Source organism: Lagenorhynchus albirostris, chromosome 8, assembly GCF_949774975.1.
Source record: "Lagenorhynchus albirostris chromosome 8, mLagAlb1.1, whole genome shotgun sequence".
Taxonomy (NCBI): Eukaryota; Metazoa; Chordata; class Mammalia; order Artiodactyla; family Delphinidae; genus Lagenorhynchus; species Lagenorhynchus albirostris.
This window is the reverse complement of record NC_083102.1, coordinates 96,520,899-96,544,641: the sequence shown is the minus strand read 5'-3', so window position 1 is coordinate 96,544,641 and position 23,743 is coordinate 96,520,899. Positions and strand designations below refer to the sequence as shown.

The following is a 23,743-nucleotide window of genomic DNA, read 5'->3' as shown; positions in this document are numbered from 1 at the left end:
GGAGTGTAAGTTTTTATCATTTTTTTGTTAAATTTATTCCTAAGCATTTTATTCTTTCTGATGCTGTTGTAAATGGAATTGTCTTAATTTCTTTTTCAGATTGTTCACTGCTACCGTTATGAAACCCAATTGATTTTTTCATATTGATTTTGTAACCTGCAACTTTGCTTAACTCTTTTATTAACTAATAATTTTTAGTGAATTCTTAAGCATCTATCTGTCAGTCTATCTGTCTATCTATCTAGATCATGTCGTCTGCAAATAGAGATAGTTTCACTTCTTCCAGTCTGGGTGTCTTTTATTTATTTATTTTCTTGCCTAATTGCCCTGGCTAGCACCTCCAGTACAACATTGACTAGAAATTATGAGAGCGGATATCCTTGTCCTGTTCCCAGACTTGGGGAAAAGCATTCAGGCTTTCACGCTTAAGTGTGATGTGAACTGTGGGCCTTAGTCTTTCTTTACTCTCATGTTTTGGTTGAGAACACCTCCTAGTAACTTCCTGAGAAAGTGACCATTGAGAGAAAGTTTTTGAGACCTCACCAACCTTCCTGATTTTCCTGGGATTAAAGGGTTCTTGGGATCAGGGACTTTTAGTTTTATGGGCAAACCATTGCCCATGACTGAGCAGGTTCCCAGGATGTGAGAATCCAGTGCTGAAGCAAAGAAAGCCCCAAGGAAACCACGGCAGGCCGGCCACTCTACCAAATGTGTGAATGTGTCTGTGTTTTCTTTATACTTGATTGATAGTTTGGCTCTATATAGTGTTAGGTTGGCAGTGTGCCCTGCATTCCCTTGTTTTCTTCTGGCTCACAGTGTCACTCTTAGGGAGTTGGAGGGCGTTCGGATTCTTGCTCTTGGTGGGAAGCTTACTCTTCCCAGTGTTCCTGCTCTTCCAAAAGTGTATCCTGCTTCTCTGAGTTTGGCTCTAGTTCAGTTTGATGTGCTTTGTGCCTGGTGGGCCCGTCAGACTGATGGGCACACTCTGCAGATACTGCAGGTTTGGTTCCAGACCGTTGCAATAAAGCAAATGTCAAAATAAAGCGAGTCACTCCTAGTGCATAAAAAAGTTAGGTTTACACTATAAGTCTGTTAAGTGTGCAATAGTATTATATATCAAAAACAATACACATGCCTTAATTAAAAATACCTTATTGCTAAAAAATGCTAACCATCATCTGACAATGAACGTAAGGTTGCCATAAACCTTCAATTTGTAAAAAAAAAAAAAAATGCAGTATCTGCAAAGTGCAATAAAATGTGGTAAGCCTGTGTATTCTGTCTCTGACTTTTTTCTTTTTTTTTCTGGGAAACTCATGCACGATCTCCTCACCTGTATCCTCCAGTCCTTGTATTGAGTTGGTTTGTACTCTGCTATCAGTATTCATTTCCACAAGTTCTTTCTTTGTTTTCTGAAAGGGGTTGTTTTTTACATAATATTCTGTTATTGTTTCAAGGCTGCGGTATCTTCTCACTGTTGTGAGAGGATGGACACACACATGAGGATGGAGATGTGTGTATGTGTTTATCTGTCTCCAATTCCGTGTAGAATAAACCTCTAGGGTTTTGGAGGGTGTGGGGGGGTAGTTGCCTCTTCGTGGAATAGAAGAGGGGGCTGACTTCTTCCTAGACAGATTCCTTAACCTGTCCTCAGTATTTAGCCCCACTTCCCTACTTCCTAAGGTAACTTGTGTCCCCAGCTCGAGAGCCTTTGGGGGTTCTGTGGTATAAGAAGTGTGTGTTTGGTTTCAGGTATGAGGTGACTGGGACATGTGAGTGGAAGCGGTTAGCTGACAGGGACATGTCAGTCTGAAGTTTAGGGAGAGAAGCAAAAGCTGGAGCCAGGTGTGAGAGTCATCATCTTGGCAGTGGTGGTTGTAACCCTGGAAATGAAGTTTTGTCTCTGAAGGGAGTGAGAAGGGCAGCGGCCAGTGAGAGACTGGGGGAAAGCGTTCTGAAGCTCTGGGGACTGTCGAATCCGGTGGAAGAAAAGGAATCCCTGAAGAGGGGTAAGACAATCCCTGAAGAGGGGTAAGACGGGTGGAGGGGGAATCGGAGAGCAAGACGGTTTGGGAAAGACTTGCTGACCTGAGCTGGGACAGTGGGCAGAGCCGTCTGGCAGGGGCAGGGTGGGACTCAGTGGACTGAGAGTGAGTTCGAGGAGTTGAACTCACCCATTCAACCATGTGGCCACATTTGGGATGGCAGGACTTGGTAGATCAGCAGATCGTTCTGTTCATGTGCTCTTTGCATACAGTTTTGACATGGAAGAAGACTGATTGATTGATTTATATTACAATGTATTTGACTTACAATATTGTATTAGTTGCAGGTGTACAACATATAGTGATTCAGCATTTTTATAGATTATACTCCATTTAAAGTTATTGTAAAATATTGGCTATATTCCCTGTGCTGTACAATATATTGTTGTATTTTATTTTGTACATGGAGTTTGTACCTCTTAATCCCCTACCCCTACCTTGACCCTCTCTCTGGTAACGATTAGTTTGTTCTCTATGTCTATGAATCTGTTTTTTGTGTTGTTATATTCATTCGTTTTATTTTTTAGATTCCACATATAAGTGATAACATACAGTGTGTGTCTTTCTCTGACCTATTTCACTAAGCATAATCCCCTCAAGGTCCATCCATTGTTGTTGCAAATGGCAAAATTCCATTCTTTTTTATGGCTGAGTAATAGTCTATTGTGCGTGTGCGTGTGCGTGTGTGTGTATCACATCTTCTTTATCCATTTGTCTGTTGACGGACACTTAGGTTGCTTCCATATCTTGGCTATTGTAAATAATGCTGCTATGAACACTGGGGTGCAGATATCTTTTCGAATTAGTGTTTTTGTTTTCTTTGGATATATACCCAGGAGTGGAACTGCTGGATCATATGGTAACTCTATTTTTAGTTTTCTGAGGAACCTCCCTACTGTTTTCTGTAATGGCTGCACCAATTTACATTCCTACCAACCATGTACTAGGGTTCCTTTTCTCCATATCCTTGGCAACATTTCCTTTTTTTTTTTTTAATAAATTTACTTTGGCTGTGTTGGGTCTTCATTGCCACGCCGGGCTTTCTCTAGTTGCGGCGGATGGGGGCTACTCTTCGTTGCGGTGCGTGGGCTTCTCATTGTGGTAGCTTCTCTTGTTGCGGAGCATGGGCTGTCTGTCAGAGATGCCTTTCTGACGCTAGTTTTGTTTGTGACTCTTGTTATAGTAAGAAAGATCTTTCTCTATAAGCCTCTACATAGAACTCTCCAGTCTACATTGCCAGAAACCAGGCTGCATTCCTCAGGCATTGTTAGTCCAATGAGGTAATTATGTTTGGTAGAGCATCCAGTTCTGCTTCTTTAAAGGGTAAAATTACAGAGATTGCAAATATATACCGTAGTCTAAGAGGCTCCTCTGAAGCACTATTTTTTTTTTTTTTTTTTTTTTTTTTGCGGTACACGGGCCTCTCACTGTTGTGGCCTCTCCCGTTGCGGAGCACAGGCTCCGGACGCGCAGGCTCAGCGGCCATGGCTCACGGGCCCAGCCGCTCTGCGGCATGTGGGATCTTCCCGGACCGGGGCACGAACCCGCGTCCCCTGCATCGGCAGGCGGACTCTCAACCACTGCGCCACCAGGGAAGCCCTGAAGCACTTTTTAGGAGGCAGTAAAGTTAACAGTTCATGCTGTGTGGGGACAGGCAGCAGGAGCCAAGCAGCAGAGTAGCTCAGCGAGGCTGGGTGGCATCGTGCTGCAGCTCACTGCCGGCGCTGCGGGAGGACCTGGCCAGTCTGTGGCCTGGGTCTTGTCCAGCCATCCGTTCAGCCCCCCTCAGAACAGCACTTGCTGGAGGGTCTCAGCTCATATATATGGGGGGAGGGGGCTGTTAGGGAGGATCGAGTCTGACACAGAACTTCGTAAATAGTAGGAGTGTTTCTCCAGCCTGTCTTCACTCTCTTCACAGCTAAAATTCCCTGGCAGCCTGTAACTATGAGAACGGAAAGTACTATTTGCAGAGACTGAAATCCAGCAGGCGTTAGTGCTCCCATGGCACGTTGTTGCTTTGGCTGTGCTCTTGGGCCGTCATCTCTTCCAAGCTGAGCTGTTGTCAGGAGGCGGAAGCAGCCACACAAGACCCTGGACATGTATGGAGAAGTGCGTTTTGTCAGTGTAAAAGTCTGACCACACACTCTCAGGGCTCAGGGTCGTGTGGGTGGGCAGGTGGATGGCACCCAGAGGTCACAGCTGGGCCTAGAGCGTGTGTCTGGACCTGAATTGTGCAGCCTCATGTGTGTAAACTGCGGATAAGGATTGGATCAACACAACCCATAGGTGGGTTCTGGGGGTGTCAGCCATTGCCGGTCTGTTAGCTCGCAAGCCCATGCTGTTTCCGCAGTGAGGGGTTACATCCCTCATTGCACTGATGAGCACACCAAGGCTTGGAGAGCGGGGCCAGCTTGTCCAGGGTTCCACTGCTGGTCTGTGGCCCAGCAGGGACTTTGACTCCAGAGTCTGTGTCCTCGAGCACTAAATTATTCTGCTTTATTTTTTTATCTGAAATCCTTCGAAGACCTTCCTTCCCTTAAGGAGGTCTGACATTTGAACCCCTTTGCATAGTCTTTCACTTTCTCACTAGGGTTGGGTACTCATTGCTTCTACGTGTCACATCAGCTCAGAGCTGCTGATTCCGGTCCTGACACCGTGTGGACCGCCTATGCTGTGTTAGAGTCTGGAATGCACCTTCTGCTGTGCACATGTGTGTGCACACACGCTCACAGCAGCAATCCTCCTCCCTTCCAAAAACAGAGCAGACAGGAACACCAGGAACAGTCGGTGGGGAGACTGTGCCCGACTGTGGGGGAGATGGCATGGGAGGTCAGCAGGCTGAGAAGGGCAGGCACCCTGTTAGGAGGAATTCCTGTACAGTCAGTGCTGGAGTTCTTGTGGTCCCGCGGGAGGTAGGAGGAGAGAGGGCTTGTCTGTGTACCTGGGGGGCTGGGATGACGCGGTCAAGTACCCTGAGTGTCATGCTGAAGAATTGGGTCTATCTTGTGGAGAGTGGGCTACCCAGTGGTTTCTAACTCAAGAGTTCTGTACTCTGGCTTGTTTGAAAGTTAACAGGGAGCAGACACAGTGGATGAGGTTGGGGATGCAGACAGGATACCTCACTGTTGCAGTGTTTCCAGGTGTGTATGTGGAAGAGGCAGGGTTATTGCTGTGTCGCCTGGAGCTTATGGGGAGGAGAGGTCAGCCAAAGGAGACCAGGTGGTGGTGGGTGTGATGGTGGAGGAGAGAGGGGGAGACCGGGTGTGTCTAGGGCAGGATGTTGATGTCAGATGTTATAGGGGAAAGCAAGTTCTGAAACCTACGAAAGGCCAGTTTGGCTTTGGCACTTGGAGGTCGCTGGGCTGGCCAGAGTTTCACAGTGGGGCGTGCTGGAAGGTGAGGTGGAGAGAAAGTGACTTCCTGAAGGGAAGGCAGGGTGGGAGCAGGATTTCGAGTCCTTGTTTGTTTGTCTTTAAGGTTGGGTGAGGTGTGAGGGCTGGAGCAGTGTGGCTCTGAGGGACAGGGATATCTGTGGGAGGGGTCAAGCAGGAGCTGGCCAGGGGGCCTGGCCCATTGACCTTGACAGCAAGAAGCAAGAGCACAGCCCAGGTCCCCAGGACTCAGCATTTCTAGTTGACGTCGAAGTTCCGTGTTATATAGTGTTCAGTGAGAAGTGGAGCTTTGCTGTGTCAAAATAATGCTTCACTTTACCAAAAGCATTTACCCTAAGATTCCATTCAATAGCAGACTCCTTAGTTCATTGGAGATTTTCTCTTTGCAAACGTAGATACACGCCACGCCGCACCCGAGTGAAGGTCTTCAGGGGTTGGTGCACCTCCTCCCGCGGTCAGCCTGGCTGAGGGTGGAGAAGGTGTGGAGGGAGTGATGCGAATGCCTGGCTGAGAAGAGGGCTGCTTCCCCTGCCTTGACTTTTTCTGTTTGGATTTACAGTCTAGGGGGCGGGTGAGAGCCAGGCAGCTGGAACCGGAGGTGGGGATGGAGGAGCCAGGACAGTTCCATTTCAGGGAGCTTGAGAGCAGAGAGGATAGAAATGGCCGGACAGGGCCTGGGCCTGCAGCTGCCCTGTGCTGGCCACCCAGTCTTATGCCAGGGTCCTGTTTCAGTGCACCGGGCCTTCAGTTCGTGATCGATATTTACTTATCAGAATTTAATGGATTATGATCTTAAATTCCAGGTGTGCGTTTTTGCCTGCAGAAAAGACATTCTAGACTTTACTGAGAGGAAGCTGGTGCATATGTAGAAGGCTGACCTGAGGGCTGACCCGCAATAGGACACCTTCAGGCTGGGCCTTAGGCTGCAGTGGAAACCCCTCTCCACCCCTGATAACTCCGGGCCTTCACAGCTGAGGAGATGGACTACATCTCTACTTAGAGTTCCAGGGTGTTCTTGTGAGATTGAAAACAAAACTCAGACATTGGTAACTTGAAGCTTTTTGGATGGATTTAAAGGAAACGGGGAGAAGTTCTTCCATAAGATTATGATGTATGTATTTCGTTAAGTTCTGTGGTTTACATTCAGTTTGTTCAAAATTTGTCCCAACTGTATACCAGTGTGTTAGACCCCATGTTAGGTGTGGTTTTTCTTCTGGAAGATTGTGGTCTCGTATGGGACCCCATGACAGCTATGCATGTGGCTGCCTGAGTGTAAGTGCAGGACGGCCTGCTCTGGGTGTGTCTGCGGTGTCGTCTGTGTCCTGGTGTTGGTTGTGAAGGGGGAGATTCGCCCCTCTTGTCATCAGGGAGGAAGCCTGGTCCTGGTGGAGGTTGGCAGTGAGGGGAAAGGATGGGATGAGCGGGCTGAGAAAAGCGGGTGGATGAGGTGAGGCAGGCCTCCAGGGGGGGTCACCCGGCCCTCCACCCTCAGCCCCCACGTTCTGAGTGTCGGGCTCTGCCAGCCCTCCAGGTGCTCGCCCTCCTGCCACCCTTCAGGCTCCTGTGCCGCCTGCAGGCTGGGCCCCCAGCACCCTCGCCTCCACAGCTCTTCCCATCCCTGCCGACACCCCACCAGCCCGACTCCCGCCGGCACTGACCAGTCTCCTTTCCCATGCAGTGGGCGTCCTGACATCCGATCGCCTCCGTACGGCAACCTTGCAGGGACCTTTTAAAACAATCAAATGATGTCACTCCCTGTTCCAACGCTGTGGTGACTACCTATGACTTTTTGATTAAATTGTGAACCTGCCTGGTTTTAAAAGCCCAGGTCTTGCCTGGCACGACCGCTTCTTCTCTTTGACAAAACAGTGGCAGTGTTTACAGGACTGATGATCCAGGTGAGTAAAGATGTTGATGATTGGGACACCTGCTCTGGGCCAGGCTCTGCTCTGAGTGCTTTATATATATATCGACCCATTTAATCCTCACATCTCTGAGGTCGGTACTAATGCGTCCCCATTTTACAGGTGAGAAGCTTGAGGCATCCGCTCAGGGTCATACGGCAAGTCAGTGGCAGAGCTTGCTTGGAGCTGTGTGCCTCCCTTGCTCACCGGGGTCATAGGCACCCTCCTCCTACCTGTCAAGCCTCCGAGTGGCTCCCTTGACCGGAGTTGTGGCTCTGTGGCCTTTCTGAGCAACTCTTAGTTGCGGCATGCATGCGGTGTCTAGTTCCCCGACCAGGGATCGAACCCGGGCCCCCTGCGTTGGGAGCGTGGAGTCTTACCCACTGGACCACCAGGGAAGTCCCTATTCTCTGCATTATAATCCAGTGCTGTTTTATATATTTAGCCACTCATATCAGTTCCAGCTCTGCCCATTGGGAGCTCTCCGGTTGGCTTCTTTGTCCTTTTGACATTCTGCATCCTGTGGTTTTTTGAGCACTTCCTTACTTTCTGGCACTGCCAGGTGCTCCAGGCTCATCTCGTATTTTCTCTTCCACCCATTCTCCAAGGAGCCTGATTGCTTTGTGTGAGGACAGTGTTTAGAAACCGTATGTGGCAGTGGATGAGCTCACTGCTGCTGGGCGCCCCTGCCTCTGGGCCCTGTCAGTGTACATGCTTGTCTCCTTATTTTTATATCTTTCTTTCTGGAAATATATTAAAATCTTTGTACCTTTCTCTGAGGACCAGAGCATGGCGCCTGTCACCTGCACCTGTGATGCAATTAGCAAATCCTTCTAATAGGTGAATTCTGTGTCCCAGCTTGGATGTGTGCTGGAGGAGGTGTTCCTACATTTGTGATTGATTGGTTGACTGTGAGCCCCCAGCTTCTTCTGTCTCTCTCTTGTGATGATGGGTGTGTCCTTCCCCCAACGCTAGCACCACTTAGTCGTTACCCTTCATCTTTAAGCTCTGTTTCCAGTTATTCAGCCTCATACACCGGGCCACTGATTGAACCTGTTGTCATTTGTTTGTTCACCCTCACTGGCTACTAGATAATCTCTGATGTGTTCTCCTCACTCTGTGACCCCCTTTCTACCCCAGGACCCTCCTCCCTCCTGGCCCTGTGACCCTCTCTCGACTCCCTGACCTCTCCTGACCATGGTGCAGTTCCTCTCCTGCGTGTGTGATAGGTTCTCTTAGGCAGCGACTTGCACACTGTCTTGGCTATTCCCTCAGATTCCCGGTACCAACATGGGGGCAGCGCCATGAAGCTGTGCTGGCTCTTTCTCTGCAGTACAGCTTCCCATTGTCTGTTCCATTTTGTGTTCTGTTCCACATGTAGATTTTATGCCCCATGCTCTGAGAAGTGCTGTTCTAGGGTGTGCACCCTCCAGTGGTGTGTGCAGAGTTACGTTCCTCTTGCCCTGCTCTCTGATTACCTCAGTGGTTTCCTTTCCTTTTTGTCAGTCGATGGGTGAGTCCGTCATTTTGGTCATGATTGCAGTTACTCGGGAGACCATGCAGCCCTATGCTCAGTGGCAGTTCGGGTTCCTCCTCTCTGAATGTCCTCTTTATATAGCCCTTGCCGACTTTCCTATTTCTGTTACTGATTTGTAGAAATTGTTTATATGTTCCAGTTCTTTGTTGATTATGTGTCACAGATCTTCCTCCTCTCTGTGGCCTACCTTCCCCCCCCCCCCAATTTATTTATTTATTTATTTATTTTTGGCTGCATTGGGTCCTCGTTGCTGCGCGCGGGCTTTCTCTAGCTGTGGCAAGCGGGGGCTACTCTTCGTTGTGGTGCGTGGGCTTCTCATTGCGGTGGCTTTTCTTTGTTGTGGAGCACGGGCTCTAGGCGCACGGGCTTCAGTAGTTGTGGCACGCGAGCTCAGTAGTTGTGGCTCACAGAGTCTAGAGCGCAGGCTCAATTATTGTGGCTCATGGGCTTAATTGCTACGCGGCATGTGGGATCTTCCCAGACTAGGGCTCGAACCTGTGTCCCCTGCATTGGCAGGCGGATTCTTAACCGCTGCACCACCAGGGAAGTCCCTGTGGCCTATGTTTTAACTTTGTGTACTCATGGGGCCTTCTCATACAGAAGTTTTACATTTAGTTTAGAGTTTTATTTTAAATTTATTTATTTTTGACTGCGTTGGGTCTTTCTTGTTGCGCGCGGGCTTTCTCTAGTTGCGGCGAGCGGGGGCTACTCTTCATTGTGGTGCGCGGGCTTCTCATTGCGGTGGCTTCTCTTGTTGTGGAGCACGGGCTCTAGGTGCACAGGCTTCAGTGGTTGTGGCTTGTGGGCTCAGTAGTTGTGGTGCACGGGCCCTAGAGTGCAGGCTCAGTAGTTGTGGCACATGGGCTTAGTTGCTCCGTGGCATGTGGGATCTTCCCGGACCAGGGCTCGAACCCGTGTCCCCTGCATTGGCAGGTGGGTTCTCAACCACTGCGCCACCAGGGAAGCCCACATTTAGTTTAGATTCAAATGATCGGTCTTTTTTTTTTTTTAGCGGTACACGGGCCTCTCACTGTTGTGGCCTCTCCCGTTGCGGAGCACAGGCTCCAGACGCGCAGACTCAGTGGCCATGGCTCACGGGCCCAACCACTCTGTGGCATGTGGGATCTTCCCAGACTGGGGCACGAACCCGTGTCCCCTGCATCGGCAGGAGGACTCTCAACCACTGCGCCACCAGGGAAGCCCTAACTGATCGGTCTTTTCTATGCTATAAGGTGTCTTGTTAATAATTCTCTACTTGGATTTAATAAAAATATTTCCCTATAAAATTTTTAAAGACAAGTGTGTTTTTCACATATAGGTTTAGTTTTTTGCCCTTTGTCAGGCAGCCATTCTTTCCCACCCGTGTGCCACCTTGGTCTCCGTGGGAGGGGCTGGTTCAGGGCTGGGTGTTCTCCCTGGTGGCCGTTTGCTCCGAGTGCCAGGATCACACTTGACATCAGCAGGGGCTATTCTCCCCCCTTGTTTTTCTTCTTCTTTAGAATTATCTTGGTGATTCTTGGCATCCTTTTTGGTCTCTGTTTTAATTCCCCTGCCTCTCTTTTTTCTGGGCCTTCTCCTCCTCTTTCTATGGTCTGGACTGGAGAGATGCAGGCATGCCACCTCGCTCTGTGGGCGAGGTCATCCAATCGGTGGGACGGTCAGGAAGATGTTGAGAGAAGAGGACAGCAGACAGCTTCCAGGATGAAAGGGCATTTGGTTTCTTCCTTGAGGAGTTGCGGGTGGTGGTTTATGGGAGGGAAGCACTAGATAAAATCACACAGAGCATGCCTGTTACCAGGTGCACTGTGTGCATGCACTTCCATATGATTCTCACCTCAGAATCCTGGGAGGTGAAAAGGAGATGAAGAACCTGCAGCCCAGAGAGGGTGTGAGCGGTCATAGCTAATCATCCTGAATCCCTTGTGCGTCTGCTGTTCCATGCTGCCCCTTCCCAGGATGGAGCCCCTGGGAGTGGAGGAGGCCCCATCCCAAGTGACCTGACCACATGTCCTAGTGATAGGAGTCGCCACGCCTCGCCTTGCTCCCCGTCTCGGGGTGTCCACGTTCTCCCTGCCCCCCCGAAGTCCCTCAGTGCTCGCAGGTACTGGGCAGCCTGGCGCTGGCAGCTAACACTTGGCACCTTTCATCTTGGGCTGGGCACATGACTTTCCCAGATTGGGCTGTAAATTCTTTGACAGTGATAGTGGTGGTGTCATTAACCAGTTCATTTTGTCACCAGGACAGAGGTGGCCAGCCGATTGTATGGCCTGAGGCTTGCCCCTCAACCCTGACACTTTCACCGCCTCTTCACCTGGGCCCAGAGAAGCCCTCCTCAGCCCTCCCAAGTTTCCTTCTTTCCTATTTTTTGATTTTTACTTTCAATAAAAGTAACGCCGATCTCTTTCCTCCAGTGTGGTACTTTTCATTCATCACAACCTGGTCCACCTGAAGCAGGACTTGATGAACTTCACTTATTATGGGATGTCAGCATCAGAAAGAGCAGACCCTGTGGGTTCAGAGCCACCCTGCTGTGTCCTGACATGCACATCACATGTGCACATTGCATGCCTGCGTACGGCAGCCCCAGAGACCACCATGTCATCTGTTGGTGAGACAGCTGAGTACTGCTCACCTCGGGAGGGACAGCACCACCTCCAGAGCTCTGACAGCCTCTTGGAGGGGGTGGTAAGGCCAGAACTTGTTGAGAATTAGAAGTTTGATATAAGGTGGGTCTTTCAACGTGAGAACGTGGGGTGGGAGTCTTGATTAGGACTGGGTGAGGACAGTCAGGGTTGGTGGAAACTGCAAGGCTATGATTTTGAGGAATTCAGAGGCTGGGTGTAAAGTGGGGGTTGAGTTTACATTCATGGAAGAGTTGAGGGCTCTTTGGGGAAGTTGCTGTCACGAATAGTCAGTGCTAGTGACGGCAGGGGCTGAGTGCTGAGGCTTGTTGATGTTGCAGCCAGGTGTGGCTTCTAGTCTGCATCTATGGTGAGCGTGTGGCAGTGCTCAGTTCTCATGCACGCATCTGGTTTGGATTCCGTTTCATCCCCTCACTGGACCTCTTGCCCCTTGTTACGCTGTCTCCACGGGCAGCTTCTGATGCAGGCATTTCTGACAGGTGGCTGTGTTGCTGGGTTCACCCCTTCTGAGGTTTGGGTGTTGTTTCCCTCTGGTCTAATTGCAGGCTGTACCTCACTTTATTGTGCTTTGCTTTACCGTGCTTCGCAGATAACTGTTTTCCTACAAGTTGGAGGTCTGCAGCAGTCCTCTGTCAAGCAGGCCTTGCAGCGCCATTTTCCCAGCAGCGTCTGCTCACTTCAGGTCTCCGTGTCACATTTTGGTACTTCTCCCAATATTTCAAACCTTTTCATTATTATTATATTTGTTATAAATATAAAACTTAACGGATGAGGAGTTGCTTCTTATGGATGAGCAAAGTGATTGCTTGAGATGGAATCTACTGGTGAAGATTGCTGTGAAGATTGCTGAAATGACAGCAGAGGATTTAAATATTACATAAACTTAGCAGCAGGGTTTGAGAGGATTGATTCCAATTTTGAAAGAAGTTCTCCTGTGGGTAAAATGCTGTCGAACAGCATTGCCTGCTAGAGAAATCATTCGTGAAAGGAAGAGTCAACCGATGCGGCGGACTTCATTGTTGTATTGTTTTAAGAAATGGCCACGGCCACCCCAGCCTTCAGCACCCACCACCCTGATCAGTCAGCAGCCACCAACACCAAGGCAAGACCCTCCACCAGCACGAAGATTATGCCTCGCCGAAGGCTCAGATGATGGTCAGCATTTTTTAACAATAAAATATTCTTAATTAAGGTATGTACATTGTCTTTTTAGACATAATGCTGTTGCACACTTAACAGACTACAGAATAGTTATATGGTATAGTGTAGAGGACACATAACTTCTACATGCATTAGGAAACCAGAAAATTCATGTGACTCACTTTATTGTGGTGGTGTGGTGGTCTGGGACAAAGCCCACCATATCTCTGAGGTGTGCTTGTGTTCCTCAATTGGGAAGTCTGTTGGGACTTGAAATAGTAAAGCTGGTCATAACTGTCCTGATTTTGGATGACTAGGAATAGAAAATTGAGTTAAAGACTAAGAATTCAGCATATTTATGGAGTAGATTATCTAGTTTTTGTTTTAAAATGTATATTTCATATTTATATACTTGTAAAAAATTGGAATGCCTCCTTCCCTTGTTGAAGTAATTAACACGATTTAAGAAAAAGTTTCACTATAACCAACTTATATCTTTAGTTAATTAGAAGAGTTCATAGTAAATATTGATTATGTTTTTGTTGGCTGACCATCTGATACAGATTGTCAAAGACGTTCCCTAAATTTGCATTTTTACCTGTCAAATGATTCATGGGCTTATCATGAGACTCCAAGCACCTTACCTCATTTATTTTAGGTAAATATAGAATCGTCTCATATTTTTAACTGTGCTACAGAATTAATTTTACAATGTTAAAAGCACATTTTCAAAATATACTTTTTATAAGAATTTTTTTAATTAAACTGAGCCTTCCTGACAGTGTCTTGGCCATGAGTGGGCGCTAAGGAATGGAAGGCATCCCGGAGGAGCTAGGCTGGTGCACGCAGTGACCACGGGCCAGTCCTGTCCCCAAGCTGGCCCCTCTGTGTTCCTCAGCTGGACTTTCCCTTTATATTTAGACAAGCTCCTGGTACAACTGGTCAAGAGAAGAAAAGACTACACAAGGAAACCATGTTGAATGCAAAGGGAGCAATAACTCCAAAAAGTAGAGATTAAAAAATTAGAGTATTCCTGTTAGAAAATAGGCGCGACGACACCCTTCAGACCTCGAGGAGGTGAGGAGCTGTGAAGATCTTTTGGTGGTAGTGATGGAGCTTGAGTTAATCAAACATCTGGAAGGAAGTAGGAAGACAAGTTAATAAACCAGGAGAAGTCGTTTGTAAACTATGAAACCAACAAAGAATTCTTATCAAAAGTTTATAGAGAACTTCTTCAAACCAGGGAAAGCACAAACAAAAGCCATGGCAGGAATTTCACAGAAATGAGTCGCATATACGGCCAGTTAACATTAATACGCAGGGAAATGTGAATCAAGACCATACGGAAATACTATTTTTTACATATTTTTACTTCATAAAACTTAAGAAAGTGTGACAGTGTTGAACATGACCCGGTGGGTTGACGGGACCCCGTGCATACCACTGGTGCATGGTGAATTGGGGCAGCTCTTGGAAATGAGTTCGCACTGCCTCTTAAGGGTAGGTTGCTTACTTTTACACTCTTGACCCAGCAGGCCCACTCCTGGGTGCATAACCAAGACAAACCCTTCAGGTTTTGTGACACAAAAAGGAAAGCGTAGCATAACGAATGTCCACGAGGTTCCCCCCCTTCCTTGTTAGCAGCATGTCATGATTCGTGTTTCATTTCTCTCCCTAATCCCAGACTTTTTTTTTTGATATGGCAAATCCCAGAAATCACAGACTTCACCCATATATATATACTTCAGTTAAAAAAAAAAGGGCTTAATGTAATTATCATAACTTATAAATTTATGGTTCCTTATAATCATCTAATGTCCAGTCTGTGTTCACTCTTTCCTGATTGTCTCAAAATGTCTTTTTTCAGTTAATTTTTTCAAAATAGTATTCCAGCAGGTTCAAACATTACATTTGGTTGCTGTTATCTTCTAAGTCTCTTAATTTAGAATCATTTCCCTTCTCTTTTTTCATTTTATGCCATTTATTTGTAAAGAAACTTAGAGTTTTGTCTATTGTAATTTCCCAGATTCTGGACTTGGCTGGTTTTATTATTTTTTTGGTGTTGTTGCTTTTCTGGCTGTGTTGGGTCTTCGTTGCTGCGCACGGCCTTTCTCTAGTTGCAGTGAGCAGGGGCTACTCTTCCTTGTGGTGCGCGGGTTTCTCATTGCAGTGGCTTCTCTTGTTGCGGAACATGGGCTCTAGACGCACGGGCTTCAGTAGTTGCAGCATGCAGGCTCAGTAGCTGTGATACGTGGGCTCTAGGGCACATGGGCTTCAGTAGTTGTGGCGCGTGGGCTCAGTAGTTGTGGCACACGGGCTTAGTTGCTCTGCAGCATGTGGGATCTTCCCGGACCAGGGATGGAACCCGTGTCCCCTGCATTGGCAGGCGGATTCTTAACCACTGCACCACAGGGAAGCCCCAATGTACATGGTTTTGATGAAGATGTTCTCTGTCCCTTGTGCTCCCTATAGTGATTAGACCTGTGGGGTGGGGTGGATTTAAGGCCCAGCGTTGGTGCAGGACTACAGCAAAGGTGAGGCTCTCTCAGGAGGTGCCTGGTATCTGGCTGTTGCGGACATAGGTGATTTTCTGATCCTTCCGTGGGCAGACTCCCATCTGCCGCTCACCTAGCGCTCAGCGTTTGTCAAGGGGTGCTGCCCAGCCTCACGTTTCCATTGTAGTTTACACAGTGGTGATTTTCTCATTTTGTTATACCTTCATTTATTATCTTATAGAGGGACTTGGCTTTTCTGGAATCCTTATAGAGGGACTTGGCTTTTCTGAAATTCCAGTTTCTGTAGAACCTTTTTTTTTTAAAATTAATTTTCAGACTGAGCTGTGCTCTGCTCACCAGAGGTGACCACTGGGGTTTTATGAGCTCATGGATCTTTAACTATTTCGCGTTATTCTTTTTGATGCTCAAATTGTCCCATCTTTGGCCAGCAGGAGCCCTCTGGGGGTCTCGTGTGCCTCTCGTGGGACCCTCCTCACCTTGAATGGCATCTTTGCTCTCAGGGGACTACTTAGCTTAGGCCAGCTGGAGACTAGCCGCCTCTCCACGGGGGCTCTGGTCCTGTTGGTGAGGCAGGCCCGCTACTATCTGGGGAGACCGATTGGTGGCAGATGCTAAACTGGTGAGATCAGTGTAGATAAACTTATTGATGTGAGATTTTTAAAAAGAAACTCAAGGGTAGAACTGGAAGCTTATTAGGCAGAATGCATAACTTCCCTCCCTGAATGCCCCAGAAGGTCAAGAAATCTCTATTCATAAAAGTCACTTGTTGAGTCTTGCGTCTGTAGGCAGACTTTCTAACTGGGTGGGAAGGCACTGAAGAGGGCAGTGATCCAGCATGCGGAGGGCGGTGACCCTGAACATTTTTCCGTTTGGGCCATTTTACACGTTTGTCTCGCTTGTTCTTCTTGGCCATTCTTTGGGACAGAGCTGTCAGTGTTCTGGTTTTATGGTTGGGGAGCAGGGACCGGAGTGCCATGACCTGCTTGAGGTTTCATGGCTGGCACCCAGTGACGTGGGCTCGGCCTCGGGCCTTGAGTGCTGTGGACACGGGGTTTTCAGTGACCACTGGGCCTGGTGTAGAGGGCTCTGAGCCCCGCACCTGGGGCCCGGTGGTGTTGGCTCCTGTTGCCTGAGGAGCTGAGAAGAGGCAGGTACTAGAAAGGATCCTGCAGGTGGGGAGCCCCAGAGGAGACTGGGCAGGAGGCTGGGGAGGACGGTGGGCCGCCTGGTGCAGAGCGCCCTCTGGGCGGGTCATGTGGACCGACGCTGCCATCTGACCCTTTCCTTTCTAAGCTGCAGAGGTGAAGTGTGACATGGTGTGGCGTGGTCATCCCAGACAGTCACAATGGCTAAGGATCCAGGCCCCGACAGTCACATTGCAGTGCTGAGAATGCTGCCCGGGGACCTGCTTCCAGGAGGGCACAGTTGGTGCTGGGCTTCCGAAGCAGGGAGTTGGGGCTCCGAGGTGGGCAAGTGTTCTAACAATGCTCATTTCGTATAGGTTGGAAAATGCAGAAATCCAGAGGAAAAATCACTGTGTTTCCAATGGCTCCCATCCACATGTGGGATATGGTGGGATCAGTGAGAAGAGAAGGAAGTCGATGAGAGATGGAGCTGGTCTGTGAAGAGAGAGGATGAGCTGCTGTCTACTGACCACCTAATACACCCCGTACACGCACACACACTACAAACATGCGTATAACACATGTGCACACCACACGTACACACCATGCACATGCTTACAGCACACATGGTCACATGATGTGCTCATGCACATGTACCCATGCACGACACGTGTGCTCGTACACGCATAAGCCCTGGCCCCTCCCACTGGGTTCAGGGGCAGTGGCATCTACAGGTGGGTAGGGAGGTGTGGCCAGAGCTGTCACACCTGGGCACCACTGAGGACAGTGGAGAGGTGGCCTTTGCCTTAGGTCATGAGGGGCAAGTGTGAGTGTGTGGAGGCAGGATGTTCCAGGGTGAAAGCAGCTCTTTCTGGATCTGGGAACCTGGTGAGCACTGCCCAGCACCTGTCTTCACGTAGGGGGAGCCACCGCCAACCCCGGGAGCCTGGGAAGGGGCCTGAGAGCAGCCCCGGCTTCTCTCCGAATTATAACCCATTCCCTGTATGGGCTCCAGCCTGCTGCACAAAAGCCTTTATCTGGGGGCTGCGACCCCTTTTACCCGCGACGACTCCTACTTGCCACTGGCTGTTCTAATTTCCATGCTGCCGTGGCGCAGGGGCGTGGAGGGGGAGAGTGGGGGCGGCCTGAGCTCATCCCCCACCTGTGCAGGTGATGCTGGCTGTGGGCGTCTGCCCAGCAGAGCCGGTCCCTTGGAGACACAGGGCCTGGCGTTTCCTTTAACACGGTCGCAACTCTGTAATCCGCTGCTGCGGCTCCAGGCGTGGGGGCTGCAGTGAGGCCTGTGGCCAGCACCACCCGCCACCACCGCGGCACCCTGGCTGCTGACTCACGCTCCTCCTTCCCCCTTCCCCACCCCCAGCGCTGGCCAGCAGCTGCAGGGGGGTGGCCGCAGGCTGGTGGGGGACAGGGTGAGGGCGGGGGCCCAGAGCACCTGCACATGGCAGGAGACTTACTGTTGCACACTATTGGCTGGAAGTAATCAACTGTATTTAAAGAGAAGGTGGATTTTTAGAGTTAAAAACGCCCAGCAGCTTGCTGATCTGTGCTGGGAGTGACTCTCCTGGCTCCGCTGGGAAGAGGCTGCAGGTCTGGGGGGAGGGGGGCAAGCGCCTGCTGAGCTGCCCCCCTGCGATGCTGCCTGAGCAGCGCCCCTCTTGCTCTGGGGGAGGGGGTTCCCTGAGCACAGCCGCCCGTGGGGTGGAGGGTGGCCCCTTGAGGAGGTGTGACCTCATGGCATCTCCCGTCCTCTGCTCGTCTGCTGGCCGTCCTGGTTGGAGGGCCCACGTGGATGGCAGCCGATAAGGGCTTAGCCGTATGTCATGGAAAGTAGCTGTCCCCCCACTTTGAGGGTCCTTAGGTTTATTTCCTAACCTCTGCCAGTGCCAGGCCACATAGGCTTTTATTTTGTGTGTGGGTATTTTATTTCCGTGTTTTCATAACCTTGATTATTTCACACAGGTAACGTACACACACGATTCAAAAGGCCATGCAGAGAAGATGTACGGGGAGGGTCAGGCCTCCTCCCACCCCTCCTATTACTTGGTGCTCATTGGCGGTATTCTGTGCATGTTCAAGTGTTTGTCAGATGTGAGCTTTACAGCTGCAGTAGGTGCTAGAGCGGGGAGGAAGCCTGTGGGTCAGGGACACGTGGGTATTGGGCCACCCTGTCCCCTGGACCTGTTTCAGGGGCTCAGCAGGCAAGCAGGCTGGCGTGGCCACTGGAGAGCTCCCGGGAGTGGGGGCCACAGGGCAGATCACCGTCTCCTGTCAGTGTGTTCTTAAAGAGAGCTCTTTTTCTCCTGTTGGTAAAGTGTCTGCATGTTGTAGGGAATTCGGACAATACCTAAAGATACAGAAAAGAAAATCAAACTGCTTGTGATCCTGCTACCCAGAGACAACCACAGAGGCTTAATGGACTTCCTTTTATACTTACACACACGTCTTTATGTGTGTGTTTTCTTAGAAGACTGAACCTGTACCATGCACAAAAGCTGCATGTCCTGTCAGTTCTATAGTATATTGAAAGCTTTCCTCTCGCATCACTGAAGCCCCTGTGCAGACGCTTGCGTCTGGTGGCATCCGCATCAGGCTTACTCTGACCACCCTGTGGCCAGGCTTTGGCCGTTCCCGTCTCCTTTGCCCCACCCTGCTTCCTCTGTGGCTCTAGGGCCCCACAGGGGCCCGCCATCCCTCCCCGGCTGCGTGAGCAGGTAGTTTGGGGCTGGCATCTGTTCTGATTGGTCAGTGCCCAGCCCTGCCCCTGACCTAAACTGCTGCAAGAAGTACCACAAACTGGGTGGCTTAGATCAACAGAAATAAATCTTCCCGTAGTTGTGCAGTCGTAAGTCCAGGATCAGGGTGTTGCGGGGCTGCATTCCCTTTGGGACTCTGGGTAGAACCTTTCCTTGCCTCTTCCAGCTTCTGGGGTGGCTGACAGCCCTCAGCGTCCCTTGACTTGTAGCTGCCTTGCCGTCGCCATGTGGCTGTCTTTTCCCCGAGTCTCTACACGTTGTCCCTCTGTGCGTGTGTCTTCGTGTCCGGATCTCTCTCCCTTTAAGGACACGGTCCCATTGGATCAGGGCCCACCCTAATGACCTCATTCTTACTGGATTACCTCTGTGTAGACCCTGTCTCCAAAGGAGGTGCTGAGAGTTAGGACTTCAGCGTATTAATTTTGGGGGACATGGTTCAGCCTGTAGCAGCCACCAGTTTACCAGCCCAGAGAGCCTGGGCTGTGATGGACACCCAGCCTCAGATACAAGGTGTGTAAAGCATACCCACAGGAGGTAAACATGTTCTTGGCTTAAAACTTTTGCCAGAAAAAGTGTGTCCTCATTAACCACCGCTCCCAACTCCTCCTGACCAGAGGTGAGGGGCTGATGGGGTACATGTGTTCTTGACCCTTTTCTGGGTGTTTCCATCTGCACACATGCAGATGCTCACGGTGAGTGGAATCTCATCCGTCGGCCTCTCCCTCCAGGTGCATCTGCTGGGCTCTCCGAGGGCAGGAGAAGGCGGCCGAATGAATCTGTTTTGGGAGATGTCCTTCCTCATAGGTGTTGCCTCCTCCCCGACTAAGCTTCTGTCTTTAATTTAGATCTAAAACTCACTATGATGGACTCTACGCTTATTTTTGTATGGTGTTCATACTATCATTAACACTGTTAAATTCTGTGGCAAGTATTTTATTGTATTTTATTTTTAACATCAGCTTCTTGGCCATGCCTGTTTGCATCTGTGCTGGGTTGGTAATGCGTGTACAGGAGGATTTGGCTGACTGGGTTTTTTCTAGGCTGTCTCATAAGCACACTGCTCGCATCTTAGGAAAGCCTGCAGTTTAGTACATTGCCTTGGCTTTCATTTATTTACCGAGAGAAAATGGAGGCTGGTGTTGGATTAGGATTGAAGTTGAGCAGCTGTAGGCTGAACTTGTTTTGCCTTTTTTTTTTTTTTTTAAGAGATACGTCCTGCCAAGTAGTTTATGAGAAACCAGGCACCCACAAGCCCCAGGATTTTTTTTTTTTTTTTTGGCTGTGTTGGGTCTTCGTTGCTGCACACGGTCTTTCTCTAGTTGTGGTGAGCGGGGGCTACTCTTCGTTGTAGTACGCAGGCTTCTCACTGCGGTGGCTTCTCTTGTTGCGGACCATGGGCTCCAGGTGTGTGGTCTTCAGTAGCTGCAGCACACGGGCTCGGTAGTTGCGGCACTCAGGCTCTAGGGTGTGCAGGCTTCAGTAGTTGTGGTGTGTGGGCTCAGTAGTTGTGGTTCTCAGGCTCTAGAGCGCAGGCTCAGTAGTTGTGGCGCACGGGCTTAGTTGCTCTGTGGCATGTGGGATCTTCCTGGACCAGGGCTCAAACCCGTGTCCCCTGCATCGGCAGGCAGATTCTTAACCACTGTGCCACCAGGGAAGTCCCCTCAGGATTTTATTAATGAGGCTCTTTGGTTTGTGGACTGGCCTGGTTTTTAAGCTTCATGAAGACCAGGAGGACCAGGCTGTGCCGTGGTCTGTGGTGGCGGATACTTTCCCTAACCTTAAGGGTGCTGCACTCAGGGTCTTCTCCTTGGCTTTTCTCTTTGTTCCTGTGACCTCCCAGGAAGCCCGAGCTGGGGGGTCAGAAACGAAATTGCCCAGAGAGAGGGAGAGTTTTAGATGCAAAACCAAGTGAGATTAGGTGAAAATTCTCACAACCTAGAGACAGTATGTACCTGGGTTCCCCTGTGGCCTTCCTGCCCTGTGTGTGGGCCTGGGCTGTCATCTTACTTCTTGTTCTTTCTCAGGAGGCAGGAGCAGTTCCAGAGAAACCCCGACAGCTACAATGGTGCTGTGCGTGAGAACTACGCTTGGTCCCAGGACTACACTGACCTGGAGCTCAAGGTGCCGGTGCCCAAGCACGTGGTGAAGGGCAAGCAGGTAACCTCGGGGGTTCTTCCCAGCTTCTCTGCTCAGCTTCTTTCCTTGGGGCTTAGGCTTCAGGCTGTGGGCTGCACTGGAGCTGGTCTCCCCGTTTTGCCACCAACACAAAACCGCTTCTTTTCTGCAGTCACAAGCCTGCCACCCCATATCCTCTTTAACCACGTCAAGTATGAGACCCAGCTCAGCCCCCTATGTGAATAGAACCTGAGCTTTGTTGTTGTTTTTTAATGACAGTATTTTCATATCATTTATTGCCTTTAGTCTCTGCAAAAGCACTACAGAGTAGGCAAAGCAATTATTGTTATACCCATTTCATAGATGGAGAAAGTGGAGTCCCAAGAGGCAAAGCAAAGAACTACAGGTTCTGTAGTGACAAGTGGACTTCCAGTCCTGTGCTCTGCGGAGTTGTAACATTTACAGCTTGAGTTGATTTCTCCATCTTAATGAGCTTGAGTGAGTAGAAATTTAATCTTTTAGCAGGAGAGAGATGTTTACTTGGGGACGTTGCTGAGAATAACATGATTGTAGCTCGTTGGAAATAGGTAGGCATCACTTTAAAGGAAAAACTCTCACGTGAAATGGGACATTGTTACTATAATCCGTAATATAAAAAATTCCGATATATGCCAGAAACTGTTTCCTTATTTCAGTCATAATGAGAAACTACAACGTGCAAAGTAAGTAGTATCTTTTATGTTTTATAGATGAGAAATTGAGGCCGAGAGAAGTTACTTGGTTATCCAGGTGACATGGAAAAGTCACCATGTGTCTCCGTCACTCTTGCTGTGCCTGGGCCAGTGAGCACTGCCCGAATGTTTCTGAAGGAGTGAATGGCTGAATGGGTGCAGTGGTAAAGCCGTGGTTTGATTCACGTGTGTTTGCTTCTGAAGCTCATGCTCTTTTCCCTGTGTCCCACTCCTCACTTGATAAAGCGAAATAACTGCTGGCTTCTTTCAAAGAGAAGGTCCCAGAGCATGTAAAACAGAAGTTGAGTTTCATATGCATTTTCGAGAAACGATGCCCTGTGAAGTGGCTCCTGCTGGTCTGGGTGCGTGTGTGTGTGGATCCAGGTTCTGGGCAGTGAGTGAGCCCCTCCAGGCCTCCCCTCCACCCCGCCCCCGTCCTGAGGCCCCTGCTGCTCCCTCCCTGGTTCCCTAGGCTCTACCTAAAACAGGCCTGCCCTGTGCAGGAGTCCGGGTGGGGCCCAGGGAAGCCTCTAAGGATACGGCTACTTTCTGCCAGTGTCAGACGAATGCAGTTCATTCTGCAGCACAGAAGACAGGAGCCGGACAGGAGCCCCTGAGCCTGCACGGCTCCACGTGGGTGTGCGCCAGGGTGTCATGGAGATGGTGGCTGCAGCAGCACTGTCTGCTCGTTCCTCCCTTTCTCCCTTTCCCACCCCATCCCAGGAGATCTCACCAGGGCTCAGTGACCAGTGACCCAGTGGACTTTAGGATCCAGGTCAGACCAGGTAACTAGGGGTCATCCCTACAGAGTGCTACTTTTGATGACTGTGTTCCCTCTGATTGTGGTGGGTCATAGTGGGTGCAGGCTGACCTTCCTTGTCAGAATAGTTTGTTCAGCATCCTTTAGCGTTTTAGTGGGTCAGGTGTTGATTTTCATTTTGATTTTTGGTAGGATTGCCTTGTGTGTAGGCGAATAAATTATGAAAAGCGTTGCTAACTATACTTCACTACTTGGCTAAAAATGTTACAGCTTCCTGGTCTAGTGTCTGTCTTCTAACTTCTCCATGAACTTCTGGAGCTTTCTCTGGAAGGACTTGTGTTAGGCCCAACCTAAAACTAGTTATTTTGGGGACTTCCCTGGTGGTCCAGTGGTTAGGACCCCGCGCTTTCACTGCCGGTGATGAGGGTTCAATCTCTGGTCGGGGAACTAAGATCCCGTAAGCTGCGCTGTGCGGCCAGAAAGAAAAAAAAACCAACTAGTTATTTTCTCTTTCTTTGACTTAAGAGACACAGGTTACCTGGCATCTCTTGCTGAACTTCCCACAGCCATCTGGGAAACCTTCCCATTGAAAACAGCATCTCAGATGTGCACCCTGGTCATGGGGGTGTCAGTCTCACGATGCTGCCCTGCCGTGAGCGGTGTGTTGTGAGGGGCCTGTCCTTCGTCTCATTGCGCTGAGGGACAGACCGTCATGCCTCAGTCATATCTATGCCTCCTAAGTCCACTTGTTGTGACCTCTGGGAGGAGATGGCCTCGCTTTCACTGAGGATAACCCTGGGTTTTGCTCATTCCTGCATTAGACGTTTACTGACCACATGATGGTCCCCAAGACTCAAACAAGATCGCTGCTCTGGAGCTGACCTGCGTGGGGCTCAGCTGATGACAGCAGGTGCGCCAGTACAGTTCCAGGGCGTGGCGGGTGCCGTGTGGAGCATAAACAGGCTGTTGGCTCAACCAGCTCTGTGCAGCCGGGCACCCCTCGGGCCCTTCTTCCCAGCAGCCCTTCGAGGCGTTGCGGTGTGCACAGGGGGAAACGCGGAGA

The 23,743-nt window shown here is 49.7% G+C and overlaps 1 protein-coding gene across 1 annotated transcript in view; it reads left to right on the top strand.

Moving 5' to 3' along the window:
- The window catches only part of NUDCD3 (NudC domain containing 3), a 73,541-nt gene that overhangs the window by 28,430 nt on the left and 21,368 nt on the right, over window positions 1–23,743 (top strand). The window contains exon 3 of the mRNA XM_060157407.1: window positions 21,099–21,231. Coding sequence (XP_060013390.1) covers window positions 21,099–21,231 — 133 coding nt within the window. The remainder of the gene's footprint in view (window positions 1–21,098; window positions 21,232–23,743) is intronic.